Raw genomic sequence first — 20104 nt, 5'->3', positions numbered from 1 at the left:
CTGTCTTAGGTGGCTAATGAATATAATTTAACTTAATCAACGTTTTGATTTTTTCGCCTTATCCTCGTGACATTCTGTGGATAACATGCTCAACTACATGAAAAAATAAAAGCTACTTGTCCTATGTCACTTCTCATTTGAGTTATACTGATGAAACTTGGAAAAACCTATAACTGCAGGTTGTGAATTTGCATTTATTCAGAAATATGACCCAAACTAGACCAGACTTTAAGGTCAGATTAGATCACTAAACATTTCATTATTCTTGCGAGGCCATTTGGTCTTGTAACAATTGAAGTACACACACACACACACACACACACACACACACACACACACACACACACACACACACACACAGAGACACACACAGAACAGGTGCAAAATGAGGACTGGCTGTGAATATATTGGGCACAGTGTTACATAGGCAGCTTGTGGACAGGAAGCTGTGGATATAAAGTACTGTAAGTGGTGACACAGGGGGTCATCAGATCATCAATTATTCAGCACCACCAGACAGGGACAATCACTTGGTGTCAGCAGGACCGCCAAACAAAATAGCCTACTTGATTTGGAGATTCAGTCCATTCTGGTTGCATTTAATGATTGTATACATAGTGACACCTCTGACCATCATTTGTCTGTTACTGATTCTATGTTACTAAATATTCTGTTTGCTTGGAACAACCGTAGCATACAGAGCACTGGCTTTAGTTTTATGCAAACCATTATTGCTTTATTTCATATTCAAGGAAGAGATACAATGACAGTGGCTCAGTAACAGTGTATTCACACAACATAATGACTTCACAGTATTTCACAAACAAGACAGAAACAATGACTTACAGACAAAATTAACAGTGCACAGAATTTCCCGTTCATGCATGTGAAAAAGTGACACCAAAGTAAGTTTGTACAATACATTTCTACATCAAAAGAGTTAACCATTCAATTATATGAAGCCCTATGATCTGAGTACAAATGCTACAAAGTACTAAGGGAACATTCATGAAATCTAGGATGTGTGGTTTATTAAATAATCAGATATAAGCAAGGTTCACATATTTGGGAAAACAGTCAAAAAGTCAATGAGCTCCTCAGCTAAACATACAGCATTTCAGGTCTATACTCTTTATCCACAGATGACGCAGACATGATTAATGAACAAATGATTGTGTACATGCAAGATTAGAGCAATACAGGCAAGTTATTAAATAGAAAGAGGCCCATACTGCTTAAACTCCCCCACAAAGAAGCAATGTAACAACAAGTGACCAGGCTCAGAGGATTTGAGGTACATTATAGTAGGTAGAAAAACAACATCAGTTCTTCCGTGTGCTTTCACCCTGTGGAACAGTCCTACTGTGTAACTGATAAGTGTCTTTGCAGTATTTGGATCTAACTAAAGCCATGGCAGCCTTTGTTGTTTTGACTACTGATCAACTGAAAGGGAAGGTATAGGGACAAATTACAAATTGTCATTTGTACACTTATATAGACAGTGCATTTAAACATCTAAAATGTGTAACAATTTGATCACCTTCTTATATTGTGTATACAATATGAACTTACTGTATATGTATGACATGGGACCAATAACAGCTGTCATGGTTTTAGTTGGAGCAGTTTCCTCCCATAATCACAAACTATCTTCAAAGTGACAAGTGCAAACATGACATAACTGTACATGGTTGTACATACAAGAATCTTTGAATACTAAAATCTGGTACTTAAAAATAATAATTCACATTACAGAAATGTATTTTTTAAAAACAGCACCACCCAGTCAAAGGAGGTTGAAATATATAAAATTAGTTCTATGAATATATTACTTTACTCTGCAAAACAAAACCAAGATTTTGGAGAACTGTGGAATCAAATCTAAGTGCTGTTCTCAAATCCCTCACCACTGTGAGTCAAATCTAAAGTGAAAACCTGACAAAAATCCGGCCTGTTGCTTTTGCATTTGTGTGAACATTGTTCTAGCGTAGAGTATCAATACTTGTGTAATGTTTGCTACCTGCTCTAAAAACAGAGCCTAAGAACATTATAGAAAAACCCACTAAAACAAAAAACAGGTTCAAAAGCAATTCACAGAGCAGTCGTTCAGTTTTAACTCAATGAACTGTTGTAGCAAATAATATCCTACATGAACTGCAACCTGCCCTCAGTGATAAGCCTAATAACTGCAACTGGAACAAAAATAAGTTAGATTTTTAGAGAAACGGACATTTGTGGTTATCAAATCCTATAAAAATAAAACCTCAAAATCAGTGTGACACTATATATTAGAATGTGTGCTGTTAATTTTGGTCATAAAAATGTCTGACCTGTCAGCTTATAAAAGGTGAGTAAACTGCATTTTGTAAATCAACACATTGATGGTACACTGGTTTATACCTCAGAGTTGTGTTACTTTATCCAAACAGGTTGGACAGTGGTCGGGTTCGGAGAGGGCTCATGGGGAGCGCCTCTCCTCGTCCCACCTCGCCCGCGTCCCTAAAGGAGGCGCTGTGGATGATCTGGGCTCGGTGGCGTCCTCGGTGCAGCCGGGCGTTCAGCCGGCTCAGAGACGACTTCCTCTGCAAGCCCCCCTTGGTCCTCCCGGTCACGACTCCGTCCTCTGCTGCCTCAGCGGGTGGGTTCAGGAGTCGCAGTGGGTTCAGACTGCCCTGGAGGACCCTGGGAAATCGCCAGCCGCGCCCTCCGCTACTGCCGCTGTTTATGTTTTCGTTGTCTGTCTCAGCACCGGGTGAGGTGACCACTCCCTCCTCCTGCAGGTCAGCAGCCAGCGGTGGCGACAGGTACTGGATGGCTCGCCTCCCGCTGTAGTCTCGAGCCTCAGGGTCTGCCTCCCAGTCTGACAGCAGCACACGGACCACCTGTCAATCACAGCACATTTAATACACACAGTGGAGAGGAAATATTCAGATACTGAAATCGTGTTACTTGTCATATATGTACTGGTGCCTTATTGGTAAGATTTCTGATAGCAATACTGGACATCTGGAAATTACATCATATGAAAGTGTGTCTCATCAATTATCAAGCATGTCAACATTATGATACTAGTTGTCAGCTCTGCTGCCATCTTGTCTGTCTTGATCACTCCACGGTTACTTCTATCCTCAGTGTTTCCTTTAGGATTTTTTTTTAGCAGTGGGGGCAGGTCTGTCTGAACAAAATTGCAACGTGAGCGGCAGGATCATTTAAAAGGCGACCGCGACTACATTTTTTGTACAGCCCTATTTCGGATACCGTGGTGGCAGAAATGTTGCCATGGTAAGCCGCCACTACAAAATCAACATAGAGGAAACACTGTATCCTTGCTTGTTTGTTTTTCCTTATTTTGTAAGGATTGTAGCCATCTACAATGTGTGATACTGTAGTGTTATTCATTGGTCGATACAGTACTGTACTATTTTGTGCGTATTTATTATGTTGTGTATATGAATTTTAAAAGATATGTCGTATTATTTTACTCTATTTTTTTTAGACTACCTTTTTATTATCTGGCCAAGGACAACAGATGAAGTTAGCCTTTTCAGTCTAACTCTGATTTATTTACAGTTACATTTAGTTTTTTTTTTCAGTCATGATATAAGCCAAATGTCTTTTTCTTGTTTTCTTGTTTCAAAATTCTATTAATTTACCTTTCTTGAAAATGGTTTGTCATCCCACGCTAAACTAATGAATAAATGAGAACACACATCTTTTCAACTAATTTTGTGTAAAACAGTGGATACAAATGAAGTAAATATTTTTTCTAGACCATTCACTCTGTTTTGAAGAGGAACTTTAATGACTCTAGCTGGGGCAGGCAGTGCACATACAATCATCTGCTGCTTTACTGAGCACGAGTAACACATGACACCCCACTACCACCACCATCTACACAACCCACCTGTGTGTGTCCATGCATAGCTGCCAGGTGTAGCGGTGTGTATCCAGCACTTGATCTCACATTTACATTCACAGGTATAGTGTTCTCCTTGGCGAAGGCCAGCAGCTGGGAGAGCAGCTCAGCTTTGCCTTGCTTAGCCGCCCAGTGGAGGCAGGTAAAGCCAGTCACAAAGTCTCTCTTGGCTACTAGGCTAGGTTCCACAGCAAGCAAGGGCTGCAGACTTTCCCACAGGCCATCTGAGGCGCACAGCATCCACTCGTGTTCCAGTGGGTCCAGGGTCACTGAGGCACAGTCCTCATCAGTGGTTGACGAGAGGAGCGATGCCGAATCTCCATCGCTCCTCACTGAGTCCCAGAGGCGTGAACCACGGTTGATCAGAGACCTCCGAACCTGCAAGGGGAAGAACACAGGAATGAAAGAGGTGCATACTTTACATACACTTTTTTGTATTACCTTTAAAATACAGTATTTGTTTAGCTTTGTACCACTGCAGAATGCTTTATGGTGATATAAAGATGCCAATACCCTGCTAAAATGGTTCTTCAAAGGACCTCAATGGCAATGTAAAAAACAATTTCACAACACTTAAAATGTTCCACATTTAAAGAACCACATGCAAACATTGTTATTATTTGTGGAAGACCAGCTAAACAAAAGTAGGCCAGATACCAGGGTACTGACTGAGCACCACTGTTCATCACAGTAAAGTATCAAACTGATGTTAAATGTATAAAGACATCGTTGACAGTACAAATTCAGTTTTGAAATAGTCCATTTTGTTGGTTCATGCCTTATGATGATCACTAGAAGGAGGTCATAGGTCAACCTGTCTAAGAGTTAAGGCAAGCTAGATTGATGATCACTGTGTCTCTTAGTTACAGAAGACAAAAAACTGCTGCTGTTGAGTCAGACTTCATGAATATTGCATTTCTGGTTACACCCCAAATGGTGGTTTCCGCCAGCTGTCAAAGGCTGAGCTCTTAGCCATGATGCAAGTTACACAGCAGCAAAGGCGGGGGAGCCTGCTTATAATTTCATCTATGGACAACTGTGTGCCATACAGGTTTTGGAGCACACCCAAAAGTGAAACACCTGATGCTACAGTACTGCTTTACGTGTGGCCAAACATATAACATGGTCCAAACTTTGAAACAATCAGAAGCAGTGCAGCAGAAATTTTCTATTATATCTGAATCAATGGTTTTTACAGGTTGAAGCCCATTTTTGTAAAAATGTCTTACATGCTTAAATTGTTACTTGTTTTAACTGCTATGCCCTGTAAAGAACTTTGTAAAGCTGTCATAGATATAAAATGATGACCTATAATAATGATCTACATGGAAGCCTTTTCATGCCAGAGAAACATAGCATCCTACCTGAGGAGAACTACTCATCATCAGCTCTATGAAGTTCCTACGACTTCCCTTGGGTGTGTTGATATCTCCAACAGGTTCCAGTCCTTCAAAGGTGCTGTCTTCAGATAGACAGCTGGTCAGCAAGGCCCGCTGGGACCCTTTGGACACCCTGCGGGCCCCTCTCACCTGCTGGTTGTGGGACCCTGCAGAGTGAGCCTGGTCCAGATCTGCCATCCCAATGACTGGGGCCGACTCCCGCCTTCTCCTCTCCCTCAGCTTCACCTCCCCTCCTCCACCAGAGGTAGGAGTCGCTTTACTGGTCTTATTATTCTGGAAGGAGGCTGCAGGTTGCTCATTGTCATTAGATGGTGTGTCATTGTCCATGCTGGCAGCCAAAAAGCTGGATGCTCCTGTGGAACCATTGGACATGTTTTTTTTGTTATTGTCATCCAGCTCTGACATTGTATGATGGAGTGGTACAATCTTAACCTGAATAGACTCTAAAACAACCTTTCCATTGTAATCCCCACAGGTATGCCTAAGGCTAGTCTTGTTATCTCTTTGTGTTATCATTACCCTTATTTATTATTATTATTATTATTATTGGAGACTTGTTGTGATTTTTTGGCAAGATAGAGGTCAAAATGAAAGATCCTGATCATTGGATTATGACAACTTCAGTTTAAGCTACATACCTATGTATTGGCCTTCAAAAACAATGGAGAGCCAGTGCTGTGGGACAATACAGCCCACGCAAATAAATAAACAAGTAGAACGTTATTGTTTTAGCCAAATATTGCATATAGGTTATATAGAGAAACAGGATTTTGCGTTGAACATTACAAATAAATCACTAGCATCAACACAAAGTGCGTATATGATATCCCTCACCTGTTTGCTCTCCGTTGTCAGGGTTGCCGTTTACATAGTTGTTGTCCAGTGTCTCCTGTATATTACCGTTGCACTCCACATGATCGTGGCCGCCTGCGTCCGTACGCATCACCGACTCCGCGCTGCCTTCTGTGTTTAAACAAACAAATTCCACGCCGTTTTCCACCTTTACAAAACCCACGTTGTCCACGATGTATTTTAGCGCCTCGCGATCCACCCCTTCCTTTGACTGGTCATTTTGTCCCGAAACTGATAGGAAATGATCGATCAGCTCCATCTGTTGGACCCTCCCTCCTCTCTCCATCAGGAACTCCTGCACGGCTTGCTCCGTGCACTGGGACGCCATTGTCATCCTGAACGACCCAAACAGAGCGCAACGATAGCTGAATAAGTTACACAGGGACGTTTCAAAATGACTGCATGTTCACGCAACTGTCAGAAATACTTAGGTCGGTGACAGCATCTTCTTATCCTCCTCTCCTCCATGGGGAGTGTCGAGCTCTGGCAGATAGGGGTCGCACCAGTCTGTGGGTCGCACGTAACTGGAGCAGAAACACCATGCAAACGTTTACCACTGCAAAAAAAATCGTGCTGCGTTCCCGTGCTCCTCGTAAAGTTAAACTATACCAACTACTAGTAAAATCTACCATGTAGTACACGCTATTTTATACAGTCTGTGAGTAAAAGCAGTCAGATTATTTAAGAATGTGGTTTTATTTTAAGGGTCGACTGTGTGTGAGTGATGGTGTGAGAAAGAAGTGGTAGTATAATTCGGACCTGTATTGGATGATTAGCTAGTTATGACTGTTGATAGTCCATTTAGCATCATCAACACCACTTTAGTATACAGTGAACACATACGAGACAAATTCGCCATAGTCCATGGCAACCAAAATGTAGGCTAAACAAAGTGATAATGTAGGTTACATAATGTTTAGCTAACACAGAATGCGAAGTTATGATAGCAATCAGCCAATTTTACTCTAAAACCTGAGTAAAAGACACCGTGTTCTTCAAATGTCACTCAACAGGCCTACCAATGTACTTTACTCTTTTTTTTAATTATCGTGTTTCTTTTTGAATTATCTGACGTCAAAATTCATTGCCATCTAAAACATCCAGCTGTTGGATGTTGATGTTACGCTGTATTTGGCTTTGCGATTTTTCTGACAGTCTGCAACATGCCATGAGAGCGACTCCAAAATGTTGCGCTGTACCATTATACAAAGAAGGGGTGGGTGGGTGTATTGCTGCAGTAAATCATCATTGTTTGGCTACATTTTCTGACAATTGTCGTGTATTTTATTCCTCAACAGAGTTGAATGTTTGAACTTTCGTGACAGTTTGCCTTCATTTGTAGAATTTAGTTTTAAAGCAAATGTACAATTTATAGATCTAACCTCATTCTTATCTTGTATTGAGTAGTCTAGTCTGCCTAGTTGTCTACAGTAAACGCAGTGAGGCGGTCCTGATCAGGGTTCTTAAAAAAAAAAGAAAAAAAAGTCGGTTTTTAGTTAGTTTTGTCTAATTATTTCTGAATTTATTAACTTCTGGCTAAAATAATGGCTTCTACGGATGTTGCTCGGCAGCCGGTTAGTATTTTTTTTATATGTGGTTGACAAGTTACAGTGTTCCTGGCAGTTGAACAGGGAGTGTCCGGGGCTATCATTAAGTTAGCCACCGCTAGCCCGATAACGTTACCTACTTTCTGTTAAAGTTATTGAAAACATGGCAGTTCAAAGTAACTTACACACAATGTAGAAAACAAAAACAACATCTGCCCCTCACGTCGACATACATCCAGAACCCAAAGTGTGACTTTTCAACTTTAATATTCAACTTTTCAACAGGAATTCCGTGTTTCATCTTCACCAAAAAACTCGGCGGGGTGAGCTATCCTGGCTAACACTGCGCAGTCAAAAGTTTACAAAATAGAGTGTTTGCTGCACGGTTAAAGGGCAATTCCATTACCTTGTGTATTGTTTTTGAGGCGTTAATATCATTCTGTAGCATCTCAGTAGTGTTTCGCATGTATTCAGATCCAAGCATTAATGTGCTACAGCTACTAGCACAAAATTTGCAAAAGTGTTACTGGTAAGCTTTGTAACGTTAGCTCGATGAGCGCCACTAAATCGCTACATTTTTGAATGAAATTTGGCGTTCACGTAGTTACTCAAATCAAGACATCTAGCCTAAAATAAACACGTTGTCGACACTTATGTGAACGTGTTGGTGTTCTCACATAGACAACATGGTTTAAAATGATCAAACGATGGAGGTTAATCATGAGGAATTTCCCTACGTCATCAAATTGTACCTGGTCATAACCAGGTGAATTCTAAAAGGCGCAGACCTCTCCAATCGCTCTCCATCAGCTCCGCAAAACTTATAAAGAATTGTCTATTTTACAAATACTAGTTGTGCTATCGCCTATGATATGGTATGGATTGCTTAACAAATCATGCCCAAATCTTCATTATTGTGCATCCTTACAACAACATTTAAATATGTGAAGCTGGAGGGTCTTGGCTTGCGAGTGAACAATGCCTAATAGTTGATATTTTATCTATCCTGCCGTAATAATCACACTTTTCCGGGGCATCACTTTTTCTTATTTGAGGAAAAAATGGCGGTAGCATCTTGATAATGATCTGTTTGTGCAATTTCTTCCTCAGGGTCAAGGAGTCCGGCCCCTGTCCTTGGCAGGCCATGTGGGCTTTGACAGCCTCCCAGATCAGCTTGTCAACAAGTCCATCTGCCAGGGCTTCTGTTTTAATATTCTCTGCATTGGTACGTTTTCATACACAATAACACATACGTAAACATTACACACCCTTACCGAAACTCTGACACACACGGGATGCTACTACTTGAATACATTCTTCACTCACTCTCATGCACACATACACATTGTTTTACTTGACCACCTCAATTCACTGCCATTGCTTAGGTCTGTCTGATATTCTACCTCCTTTCCTCATACTCCTTAGCTAGGGTGCCTTTTGATTAGGGGTGGACAACATGGCCCTAAAGTAATGTCATGATATTTCACGGTATTTCTGCGATATCGATATTCTTGTTCATATGACAGAATACTTGATTCCAAGAACATACAGTTGTTTGTGGTTGATTCTGTTTTGTTGTACTATTATAATTGTGTCCCATCTTTTTCTGGCTCTAGGTGAGACTGGTATCGGAAAGTCTACCCTGATGGACACTCTATTCAATACGAACTTTGAGAACTTGGAGTCATCCCACTTTGAGCCTCAAGTGAAGCTGCATGCTCAAACCTATGACCTACAGGAGAGCAACGTCCGACTACGCCTTACCGTGGTCAACACCGTAGGCTTCGGAGACCAAATGAACAAACAAGAGAGGTGGGAGGAGGAGTGTGTGTGCGAGTGTGTTATTGGCAGTAAAGACGAGTTACAGGCTCAGAGTGTTCAAGAGGGGTTTGAGTGATGATGAGGTAGTGAATGCAATTAAAAATGAGTTTCTATTTGAAATGTACTGCCATTGTTAACTAATCTGTGTTAACCACTCATAAAACCCAAATGTCTAATCGGCCCTATGTCTTTCTTGTAGCTATCAGCCAGTGGTGGACTATATCGACAGGCAGTTTGAGAGTTATCTACAGGAGGAGCTAAAAATCAAACGCTCTCTTCACAACTACCATGACTCACGAGTCCACGCTTGCCTTTACTTCATCTCTCCCTCTGGTCATTCACTTAAATCCCTGGACCTGGTCACGATGAAAAAGCTAGACAGCAAGGTAGGGGGGGTGTGTGTGTGTGTGTGTGTGTGTGTGTGTGTGTGTGTGTGTGGACATTTCTGACATAACAGAATTATTGAAGGTACTGCATATCCCAGACAGGTATATTATACAGGCAATGTTTGGAATTTTTAGGGGAATATCAGGCAATTTTATTTAATATATATATATATATTTTACTGAAATAGTACAGGTTGTTTCACATAGTAATTGTAGTACCGGTAGATTGACGGTGACCATAAAGGCATCCCAAAGATGGTTGTCTTCAGTGTGGTTCAGACTGTTAACCTTTTAGGATAACTTTTTATTCGACAAAGCTCAAAATGGCAGCTGAATTAACTCATCGCACTAGGTGGAAAAAAAGAGAGGTTAAACGCAGAAATACATTTAACTCCGGGGAGATGATGCTCCATTGATCTTGGACTGACTTCTGTTGACGTCGATATTTTAAAATGGACCTGTCAATTCTTTTGGCTGCCATAGAACCCTGGCTTGTATATTGTGAAGAAGACATGTCATTATACAACAAGCTTTTTTTTAGGTTTCTTTTTGTCAATAGGAACATTCAAATGCAAACTGAGTGTTATACTGTGTTATAGTCATAACATCAGTACTGTATTAGAGACTGTGCTGTGGATGTTTCGAGACTTTTCCTCTCAGTATTTTAATGTTCTGACTGTTGGGAGAGGTTCACTATCCAACTGACTAAACCCCTCCCTTCACTCTCAAAGTGGTCAGAAACTTTCCCATGCTCTCTGTGTGTAGTGACTTTGTGTTGTTGTTTTTTTTGCGCGCTTGTGTGATTTCACTGCTCCGGAGTGTCAGTGACCCTGGATTTGCGTGTGAATGGAAGAGAAAAAGCAGTGGAATGCTGTAATCACCTCACGCATACACACTCGAGTTGTCCTTTTGTGTCACTGTACAGATACACACAGAGCCATTTGTTGAATCTGCAGCACAGACAGACAGACAGAAAGTCGGTCAGTCACTCAGACAGCTGTTGGAACAGATCTCCTAACATTGTTTTGTTTTCCCTGCTGGGATCAGTGTGTATTCTGTTTGTGTGTATGGGTGTGTGGTCTTTCCCAGAAGCTTGTCTAGTGACAACCACTCATTCCAAACCTCTCTTTTGTATGACACCGCGACGGACAGACAGACAGGCAGGAGTGGAATGTGGGATGACAGAGTGGGCTGCTGGGACAGAAATAACATCACTAAACCTGCTTTATCTAACACTTATCTACAATCAGTTTGACAAGTATTTTAGATGAAGAAATAAAAACAAAGACTGTTGGAATAGTTCACGTTTTTGTTAAATTGCACTCTGCCAGAGACAGACTAATGTGGGCCTTTTCAATGTGTCTACATGTAGTTTCCTGCTTTGTCAGTGAAATTAGCTCGTTGTTTTAGCTCTATTATTAAATGTCTATGGCATCGGGAGAAGCTCTGCTCAAAGTGCGATGGCCCGATACCATTTTTTGCTTCCCGATACCGATTCTGATACCTGAACTTGCGTATCGGCCGATACCGAGTACTGATCCGATACCAGTGTGTCGTATATTTTATTGTTTTAACAACTGTATACTACTATCCCTGTATGGATGTGATATTATTTCTATCTTTGTTGTCAGTCTGGCTCAGGTTAAACTCTTTGTGAAACATGAATGCCACAGAACTTTCTTTTATTATGCAGTTTGACATTCAGTTATAACGGAAAAAGAACATAAATAAACTACTTTAATGTAGATTTTCTTCAGGGCTTTATTACGTGGTATCTTATCGGTGCATAAACTCCAGTACTTCCCGATACCGATACCAGCGTTTGAGGCAGTATCGGAACCGATACCGATACTGGTATCAGTATCGGAACATCTCTACTCAAAGTTCACGGAAGTTACTGTTACTAAGTTGGTATTAACAAACTTTTTTTTTTTGTAGAAAACTACAGAAAAATGAACGATTAATATAATTACCACCACACCATAGTGGCTACAGGCAAAGTGCATTAGACCTCGGTATTATCTATATTATTGGTATTGGTGATATTAGTGACTATGACCTATCACAAACTGCAGAAATGATGCTGTTAACTGATAATCAGAATCAGAAAGGGTTTTATTGCCAAGTACGTTTTTTAACACATACAAGGAATTTGTTTTGGTGGTGTTGAGGACGTCACACATTCAAGACCTAACTGTCCTTTAACTCCTGAGTAGGAAACCCAGTGGTCTCGTCGTCTTGTCCCTTGCTGCTCTAGAAGCATTTTTAAAGCCGATTGAGTCACTTGTAGCTACCTGTAGAATTTGAAATGTAATTATCTTGGTGCCTTCTGTGGGAACATTTATCTTCCTGCCACATTTTTTATCTCATGCCTCATTTGTATTTTTAAGAAATTTATAAATATTAGAGATGCACGATTACAATTTTCTAGGCCGATTCCGATTTTCTTTGAGTTAGGCCAGCCGATACCGAGTTTAGCCGATTCCGATTTCATTTTTTCTAACCTCTTTACAGCACACACAAATATTTATTATGTATCTTTTCTTTAATAGAACATTTTGCACAGAACATAGAAAACATTTTGAACAGATAATGGATCACTATAAAATAGAACTATATAAAATTCACACACATCTAAAGTGCAACGTTAGAACCATTTCCTTCTTTTCACATCCAATATCCAACTAAAGAAATGTGATTTTGGTTTTTGGTGTCGTCCCTCCACGCCCTACTCTTTCCTTGCAGGTGTTGCATATTGCAAGCTTGTTATGTTCTGCACACACACTGAAGAATTTCCAAACAGCTGACAGGTTGCAGGTTAATTCACGAGGTTCCCTACATGTGCGAGAAACTTGCGACACACAGCGGAAAAGTTGAGAGAAAGAAAAAAGAGACTGTGCTGTCGAGTCCGTGTGTGCGTGTGTCCTTGAGAACTGTAACTCGTATAACTTTGTTGTCAGTTAATTGTAGCATTGACCGGCATGAAATCAGCATATGTCAGACTGACCTGCCGGTCGCCGGTCATGGCCGAGCACGTGAAAACCGGCCAATTCCGGTCACCGGCCGGTCTATCGGTGCATGTCTAAAGTAGATGTATGCTCTTCTCACAGATTGCAGTCTGAAGTTCTAGTTCTGAAATATTTAATAATGATTGCTCAGTTATTTTGTACATGTTTCCCATCTTACTCTAGGTGAACATCATCCCTGTGATCGCCAAAGCTGACACCATCAGTAAGAGCGAGCTACATAAATTCAAGATTAAAATCATGAGTGAGCTGGTCAGCAATGGCGTCCAAATCTATCAGTTCCCCCTGGATGATGAGACCGTCGCCAAGGTCAACACTACTATGAATGTAAGAAAACACACACACATTACACCTTGAGCTAGAGTGCTATCTTAGGGCTGGATTATGTTGAAAAGAATTTGTCACGACAAATTTACATAGTCACTGTTAAGTAGTTATGTATTTTAAGTTGAAAACTCTGTTTTCAAGGTTTTGAGGTTACAGTCTGACAGACCTAGAGTATATTCCCATAGGTTTGCAGCTGTTTTATTTTCAGAATTGAACTTGCATTTCTTTGTAGCATCAGCAAGGTTTTAAAAATATAACTTTAACATGGGGTGTGTGTGGGTGTGTGTGTGGGTGAAGGAGTTGGCGTAAACAGATGTGACTTAATAAGTAATTGAATGTACTTAAACTATGTACTTTTTTTAAACTTAATTTGTTTGTAACAGGTTTAAGCTTTAGTAGTATTGTGGATCCAGCCATGTTATATCTTTGGTTGCAGTTAGTTCAGACGTATAATAAAATAAACTGTTTTCGTAGGGTCACTTGCCTTTTGCTGTAGTAGGCAGCACAGAGGAAGTCTCCGTTGGCAATAAGATGGTGAAGGCTCGTCAGTATCCCTGGGGTGTAGTACAAGGTAAGATGGATCATTGTTTGTTTGTGTGTTTTCCTACACAGATGTGCTTGTATTGCCAAATATCTTGCTGTTAATTGCCGGATCGCATCGATTTAATGGACGTCTGTTAATCTTTCAGACCTACGTTTCTCCCCCTCACAATCATTTTCACACTTGTCCCAAGTAGAAATGAGTACTGTGGCTGAAAGAGCTCGATAAACTGTAACGCAATTTTGAAATTAGCACATTGCTGCCAGTCAACATACAGTAAAGAAATACCAGTTTGCTTCAGTGTGTCTCATCATGGTCTAAATGCTTTTTCAAAGGCTTTCTAGCTAAAAAAAAAAAACACATCTGGAGGATATTTATAACTTGAAATGTACAGTATTTAATATCAGCTGGATGGCTAATCCTTGTATATGTCTCGTATCTATTGATGTGTGTCAGTGGAGAACGAGAGTCACTGTGACTTTGTGAAGCTGAGGGAGATGCTGATCTGTGTAAACATGGAGGACCTGAGAGAGCAGACACACACGCGCCACTATGAGCTGTACCGGCGCTGCAAGCTGGAAGAAATGGGATTTAAAGACACCGACCCAGAGTGCAAACCCGTCAGGTGAGCTCATTAACACCTGTGTGTGTGGACACAATGTAAAATGTATATCGGATACATGACCGACAACTTGTGTGTGTGTGTGTGTGTGTGTGTGTGTGTGTGTGTGTGTGTGTGTGTGTGCGTGCGTGCGTGCGCGTGTAGCTTGCAGCAGACTTATGAGGCCAAGCGTCAGGAGTTCCTGGTGGAGCTGCAGAAGAGAGAGGACGAGATGAGGCAGATGTTTGTGCAGAGGGTGAAGGAGAAGGAGTCTGAGCTGAAGGAGGCTGAGAGAGATGTATGTAGACATGCAAACACAAACGTATTCACATGGAACTCTTCATTAGCAGCATATTCATTAACCTTAACAGCAATTTTATTACAGTGTGGGATTGCTGAGATGTTGAAAGGTGGCAACTTTGTTTAAATTAGTCCATAACAGTCAGACGGGTAAAAAACAAACAAAAAAAAATAGGTTAGCCAGACTCTTTTGTAAACATCTGTAACATCTATAACATTTTACACACTAGTACACTGTTGGGTACTGACTGTGTTTTTTACCCTCGGAAATTGTAATTTGTTTGTGTATTTATTACTTTTTGTGAATAAATAAATGTGATTTTAGCCACAGCTTTTCCCTTTTTATTTTTCGCTCCTATGAATCATGACTAAACCAAATATAATTAACGTTTCTCCTTTTTCTGGATAAAATCAAAACAAGAGCATTTGTTTTGTCCAGGGAAAGTCAATCTTGTAACAATTTCCCATCTAATTTAGTTTTAGTGTGACAGAGAAAAGCCTCATTATGAGGAAACGAATTTGTCGCTTAATTCATTTTAATTTGCTACATAGAAAGGCAGATCTCTCTTATTTTTGCTCGTTCTTCTTGATCCTATCGAAAATGCAGGCGTCCCTGTAACTCAACTCTGCTCTCTCTGTGCGTTTCAGCTGCAAGGTCGTTTTGAGCAGCTGAAGCGTCTCCACGCAGACGAGAAAGCAGCTCTGGAGGAGAAGAAGAGACTCCTGGACGAGGACCAGAGTTCCTTCGGCAAGAGACGAGCTGCTGCCCAGCTCCTGCAGGCCCAGAGCCTCACCGCCAACGGCAAGAAGGACAAGGACCGCAAGAAGTAAGAGGCTAATGTTTCATGGAAATATTCAAGATCCATAGCTTTACACATCTGTAAGGCAAGGCAGCTTTATTTGTATAGCACATTTCAGCAACAGGGCAATTCAAAGTGCTTTACATGAAAACAGATAAAAAAAAACAGATAAAATCCGAGGAAGGAAGTTACAGTGCAGTATAAGAAATTAAACATTGAAGAGCAGTTAAAACAGTTAAATATATAAAAGCAGATAAAATAACTTTCCAGGACTCAGTGATCCATTTTTTGGAAAGCCAAAGCTTTTTGACCAATATGACAGATATCTCAAGCAGTCCGGTCCATACTTTCCAACCATCTCACCCACTATGGGTCCAGATGCGTCGCACGGCTTTGAGGTTTCATTCCCCATAGTTACAGAAGCTTTTCTTGAGTATACTCTTATCATTTTCGCAAAGCTTAGTTCTTTTCTTCGGCAAACCTTGCAAAACCCAGTACAGCCCTGCAGACAAAAAGGCAGGCAGTGAGGGTCAAATTACACTCTGAGGGCCCTATTTTAACGATCTGAAACGCAAGTATCAAACGCCAAACGCAAGTAGCTTTGTGGGCGGATCTTGGGCGCTGTTGCTATTACACCGGCGGGATAAATGACTCTCGCCCGACGCAAATCTAAAATGGGTTGGTCTGAAGTAGCTACATTACTCATAGGTGTGGTTTGGGTGTAACGTGCAATAAACCAATCAGAGCGTTATCTCACATTCCCTTTAAAAGCAGACGCTTTTATAATGGCAGATTATAAACGCTCTTAATACATCCATGGGCGCACGCCAGGAGCGGTTCACAGCCGAGGAGACCGACGTTTGCTATTGATTTTTCTTTTTGTCAAAACGTAAATAAAGAAATGTCACAAAAACATACTTTCTGATGTTTTGGGCTCACTCTCACTGAATCAGAGTTTATGAATACATGGTGATATTTTTGCAATGTAGTCTAACATTAGACTGAGATTACCTCACTATAGACGATGCAGCTCTTCTGTCTCTCCTCTCCCGTGCTGCTGCTGGGGCATTTGGGTTAAGTGGCATCGGCATGCAGCTCATCATCACATCTCCTTAAGTCCTCTAATATTTCCTCATTTATGTCATCAACACATCCATGATTCATGGAAATGTTGTGTAAAACAAGGTCATATCTTGTATTTATGTATGGTTTGCAAAAATGGGAACTGCTGGGTCCGGGAGATGAGAGAAGCAAAGTGTACGCGCGGTGTGCACACTCTACATTACGGCCAAGCATGCGCCCTTAAAACAGCATCTGAATAACGCGCCACTGACTTTAGACTAGGTTTTTCCTGGTCTGTGGCGGAACTGTTTTCTGAAACTGCAAAATAGCACTAGGGAACGTTTGCGCCGGAACACGCCTCCTCTTTTTGCTGAACCACCCCGGGGAGCGCAAGTTCATTCCCTAATTTACCGACGTGAGTCTGTAGAGGGAAAAGTCCGCTGTGCGTCGGGTGCAAAATAGGAATGATACATGCGTCGGTGTACAAAGTCAATTGCGCTGGGTTCAAGATAGGGCGCTTTGAGTCATTGGTGACTCGTTGCTGACAATGGGTTCAGTACTCAGTTTTATATAATACAGGACACGTTGCCACCTGCTGGTAATATTAATTTGGGGCAACAAATCTGATGACTCCTGAGTGCATTTCAGATTTGTCTACATGAGTGCACTGACTGACTCTGATGCATATTGTGGAGGATTTTAACCTAGGGGTTAATAACACGTGTACCGAGTCAACCGTTCTCTGGGATATGTTTTCATGCTAATCAAATATGACCAGTTTTATCGCAAACTGCTAATTAGCTTATAAAGCTAGTCGTTGGGGCAGAGGGTAAAGTAAAAAAGTAATCGCTGTTTCTATACCACTAACAAGGCTCAAAATAGCACCACACTTCAACGGTAGCATAATGAGGGTCCCTACAGTCGAACCAGTCGAACCGTGTGACCAGTAACCGTGTAACCAGTAACATAGCTCAAGCACGGCGCTGGTCGTTCGACTGGTCATGACTGTTTTCCCAAGATGGCACCCGCCTTTATACGTGAACGGTACTGTCTTGCTAATCTATCTTTTTGTCTGTACACTTACAAAGTTCACATGTAGGGATCCTCATTATGCTACCGTTGAAGTGTGGTGCTATTTTGAGCTTTGTTAGTGGTATAGAAATAGCAATTTCTTTTTACTTTACCCTCTGCCCCGACGACTAGCTTTATAAGCTAATTAGCGGTTTGCGCTAAAACTGGTCACATTCGATTAGCATGAAAACATATCCCCAAGAACGGTCGACTCGGTACACGTGTTATTAACCCCTAGGTTATTTTGCGTCAAATTTGTCCTTTAACTACTCATATTTGTTCATTAAATCAGTCTTTTTGCAGTGTTTCAATCGTAATAAAATATTGAATATGAGCGTCATTAACACAAAGACGGAAGAACAACTTAAATTTAGAAAATGAATGCATAAAGTGGAAAACAGGCCACCACTACTTAGTGGACATATAAGTTGCTTACAGACAAACTATGTAATAAAGCCAGTATAGTCAATTCAGTAATATGGTGTGAGATATGTTATTGTATTGAATTAGCTGTAAAATGGGACTCTCAACTCCGTCGTGTTCTCTCTTCCAGTTCTGGCTTCATGTGAAGACGTTGGGGATCTGAAGTACACTCCAGTATGACCAGTATGACCAGTACAACCAGTGACGTTCTGGCCACGTCCTTTCCAGCCCTTTATGGCCAGTCTCAAACACTAACCAGGAAAACCGCACACAGACCAGCAGTGTGTGCGAGTGTGAGTTTGTGCCAAAGTTTAATGACTGTATCCATGAATCCTGTGTAAACTTTCCTCAATGGTATATTTTGAATCTTCTTAGTAGGTTTTATACCGCTCTGTAATATTTTATATTTATCCTTTCATTTTTATATAATACCTTTTAATTTTTCATATACCTCCCCCTTTACAGTAAATAAAAGAATTGGATACATACCAAGTAACACTATATTAAAAGGGACCTCCTCACTTACATTTAATCTGCCTGCCATCTTTAATGTTTTGTAATGCAGTCTCATGGCTTCGCTAATGAGAAAAACATCTGTAACATGCTTGTAATTTATTACAAAGCCCTTTTCAGACATGCACCTCATGAGGAGCTTTACATTTTGGTCTCCGTGTCCAAATGAATGCCACATTAGATGCGAGCGTGTCTAATACAGCCTCCGAGATAAACAATCATTTTATTATTATTTTTTCAACTCGCAGCTGTTCTCCAGCAGTGAGATTGAATATGTTGTGAGCATTGCAGCTCTCTGTGTAATAGTCCTGTCATGTTTAAATAGAGCCCTAACAGAATAATTACTCCACAGAGACCTTTTGATGTTTAACAGATATGTATTTAAATCCAGCGATGCAACAGAATCCATGTCTGAAAAGGGCTTAAGTGATCATTTCTGAAAGCTGATGTAGTGCATTCGTCATCAAGAGTTGTCAAAATCACGATCACGGGGCATTATAATTCATTATCCTTATTATGTCAGATTTTTTTCTTCTCACACATCCTTGATGCTATAACTGAGCACACCAGCATTACAAAAATCTGCAGGAGACCTATGACTCCTATTGCTGTTCCAAAGGGACTTCTGTTTTACAGTTTCTGAGGAGGCCGAGGCTTGGTTTTGGAACTATGTTACAGTGTGTGTGTGTGTATATATATATATATATATATATATATATATATACATATTTTACTTGCTCCCTTAGTTTTCTTACTGACACAAGCTGTTAAAGTTTGCAATGCAGTCTGCCTGAAAAGCGCTGACTCGTGGAAAAAATGCATCATGTCGAGTCAGTGTTTGAGGAAGTACGAGAAGAGAGGGAAGATGCATTTGTGACTTTATTCACTTCTGTCTGGAGTCACGATGAGACAGTGTTTCACACCTCGAAGCATTTTACAGAATAGAATAAACCACAACAATAAAGTGTGATTTATAAAACCAACATTTACTCACAAACGCTGCCACTTTATAGTTTACACTAGTGCTTAATATGTGTTAGTGCCTTATCTGTGTGAAGCTTAATTAGAAATCCACTTAAGTTATACATCCAGGGAAACACACCGATGTCTAATGGAGTAAAGCTTGTAAGACACATTTGTACTACACTTGTATTTAAGGAATAAACAGTGTTATTTGGGAGCTTTTTCTTCTTTCTAAATAAATCTTTGTATTTTTGTCATGATACACTATGCTTGTCTGTTTCTCATTTCACAACATGGCATCTTATGACAGCTACATTGTCTTTTATTAAAAGGAAAAAAGCTCACGTTCCACTTTATTTAATAAAAAAAAAAAGGTAGAGGTTACATCAGACTGCAGTGCATTGCTTCACGTTGTATTCAAACATATCTGTGATCTCTCTCTGTCAATGAAAATGAAATAATTTTTCCTTCAAGCTGTTGAAAAATGTACAATCACATGACCAGCTCGTACTCAGGTCAAGGACTAAGGTGTCTCACCAGAGGGATTTTATAGTA

At 40.6% G+C, this 20104-nt stretch overlaps 2 protein-coding genes across 2 annotated transcripts; one reads left to right on the top strand and one right to left on the bottom strand.

Annotated features, from left to right (window-relative positions):
- Nucleotides 1–2003: 2003 nt before the first annotated feature.
- On the bottom strand, nt 2004–7108 carry sowahca (sosondowah ankyrin repeat domain family Ca). Its single transcript, XM_078262778.1, has 4 exons — nt 6151–7108; nt 5281–5669; nt 3905–4294; nt 2004–2882 (listed from the first exon to the last, which is right to left on the bottom strand). The coding sequence occupies exons 1-4, from the start codon at nt 6500–6502 to the stop codon at nt 2418–2420; spliced, it is 1596 nt and encodes a 531-aa protein (XP_078118904.1). The 5' UTR covers nt 6503–7108; the 3' UTR covers nt 2004–2417.
- A 465-nt stretch (nt 7109–7573) lies between these two features.
- On the top strand, nt 7574–19811 carry septin10 (septin 10). The gene is made up of 10 exons (XM_078261630.1): nt 7574–7742; nt 8826–8940; nt 9332–9527; nt 9736–9922; nt 13114–13275; nt 13750–13846; nt 14273–14441; nt 14583–14715; nt 15366–15544; nt 18204–19811. The coding sequence occupies exons 1-10, from the start codon at nt 7713–7715 to the stop codon at nt 18217–18219; spliced, it is 1284 nt and encodes a 427-aa protein (XP_078117756.1). The 5' UTR covers nt 7574–7712; the 3' UTR covers nt 18220–19811.
- The last annotated feature ends 293 nt before the right edge of the window (nt 19812–20104 follow it).

This window comes from Sander vitreus, chromosome 11, assembly GCF_031162955.1.
Source record: "Sander vitreus isolate 19-12246 chromosome 11, sanVit1, whole genome shotgun sequence".
Classification (NCBI taxonomy): Eukaryota; Metazoa; Chordata; class Actinopteri; order Perciformes; family Percidae; genus Sander; species Sander vitreus.
This window is presented reverse-complemented; position numbering and strand designations above follow the sequence as displayed.

Bases quoted from the DNA above. Each gene is read 5' to 3' on its own strand.
- sowahca (XM_078262778.1), bottom strand. From the start codon at position 6,502: ATGACAATGGCGTCCCAGTGCACGGAGCAAGCCGTGCAGGAGTTCCTG. The intron at 5,670-6,150 runs GTGAGGGATATC...ATGGTTCCACAG, and splicing joins TGACAACGGAGAGCAAACAG to GAGCATCCAGCTTTTTGGCT. The intron at 2,883-3,904 runs GTGGGTTGTGTA...TGTGATTGACAG, and splicing joins CTATGCATGGACACACACAG to GTGGTCCGTGTGCTGCTGTC.
- septin10 (XM_078261630.1), top strand. From the start codon at position 7,713: ATGGCTTCTACGGATGTTGCTCGGCAGCCG. The intron at 7,743-8,825 runs GTTAGTATTTTT...TTTCTTCCTCAG, and splicing joins CGGATGTTGCTCGGCAGCCG to GGTCAAGGAGTCCGGCCCCT. The intron at 9,923-13,113 runs GTAGGGGGGGTG...ATCTTACTCTAG, and splicing joins TGAAAAAGCTAGACAGCAAG to GTGAACATCATCCCTGTGAT.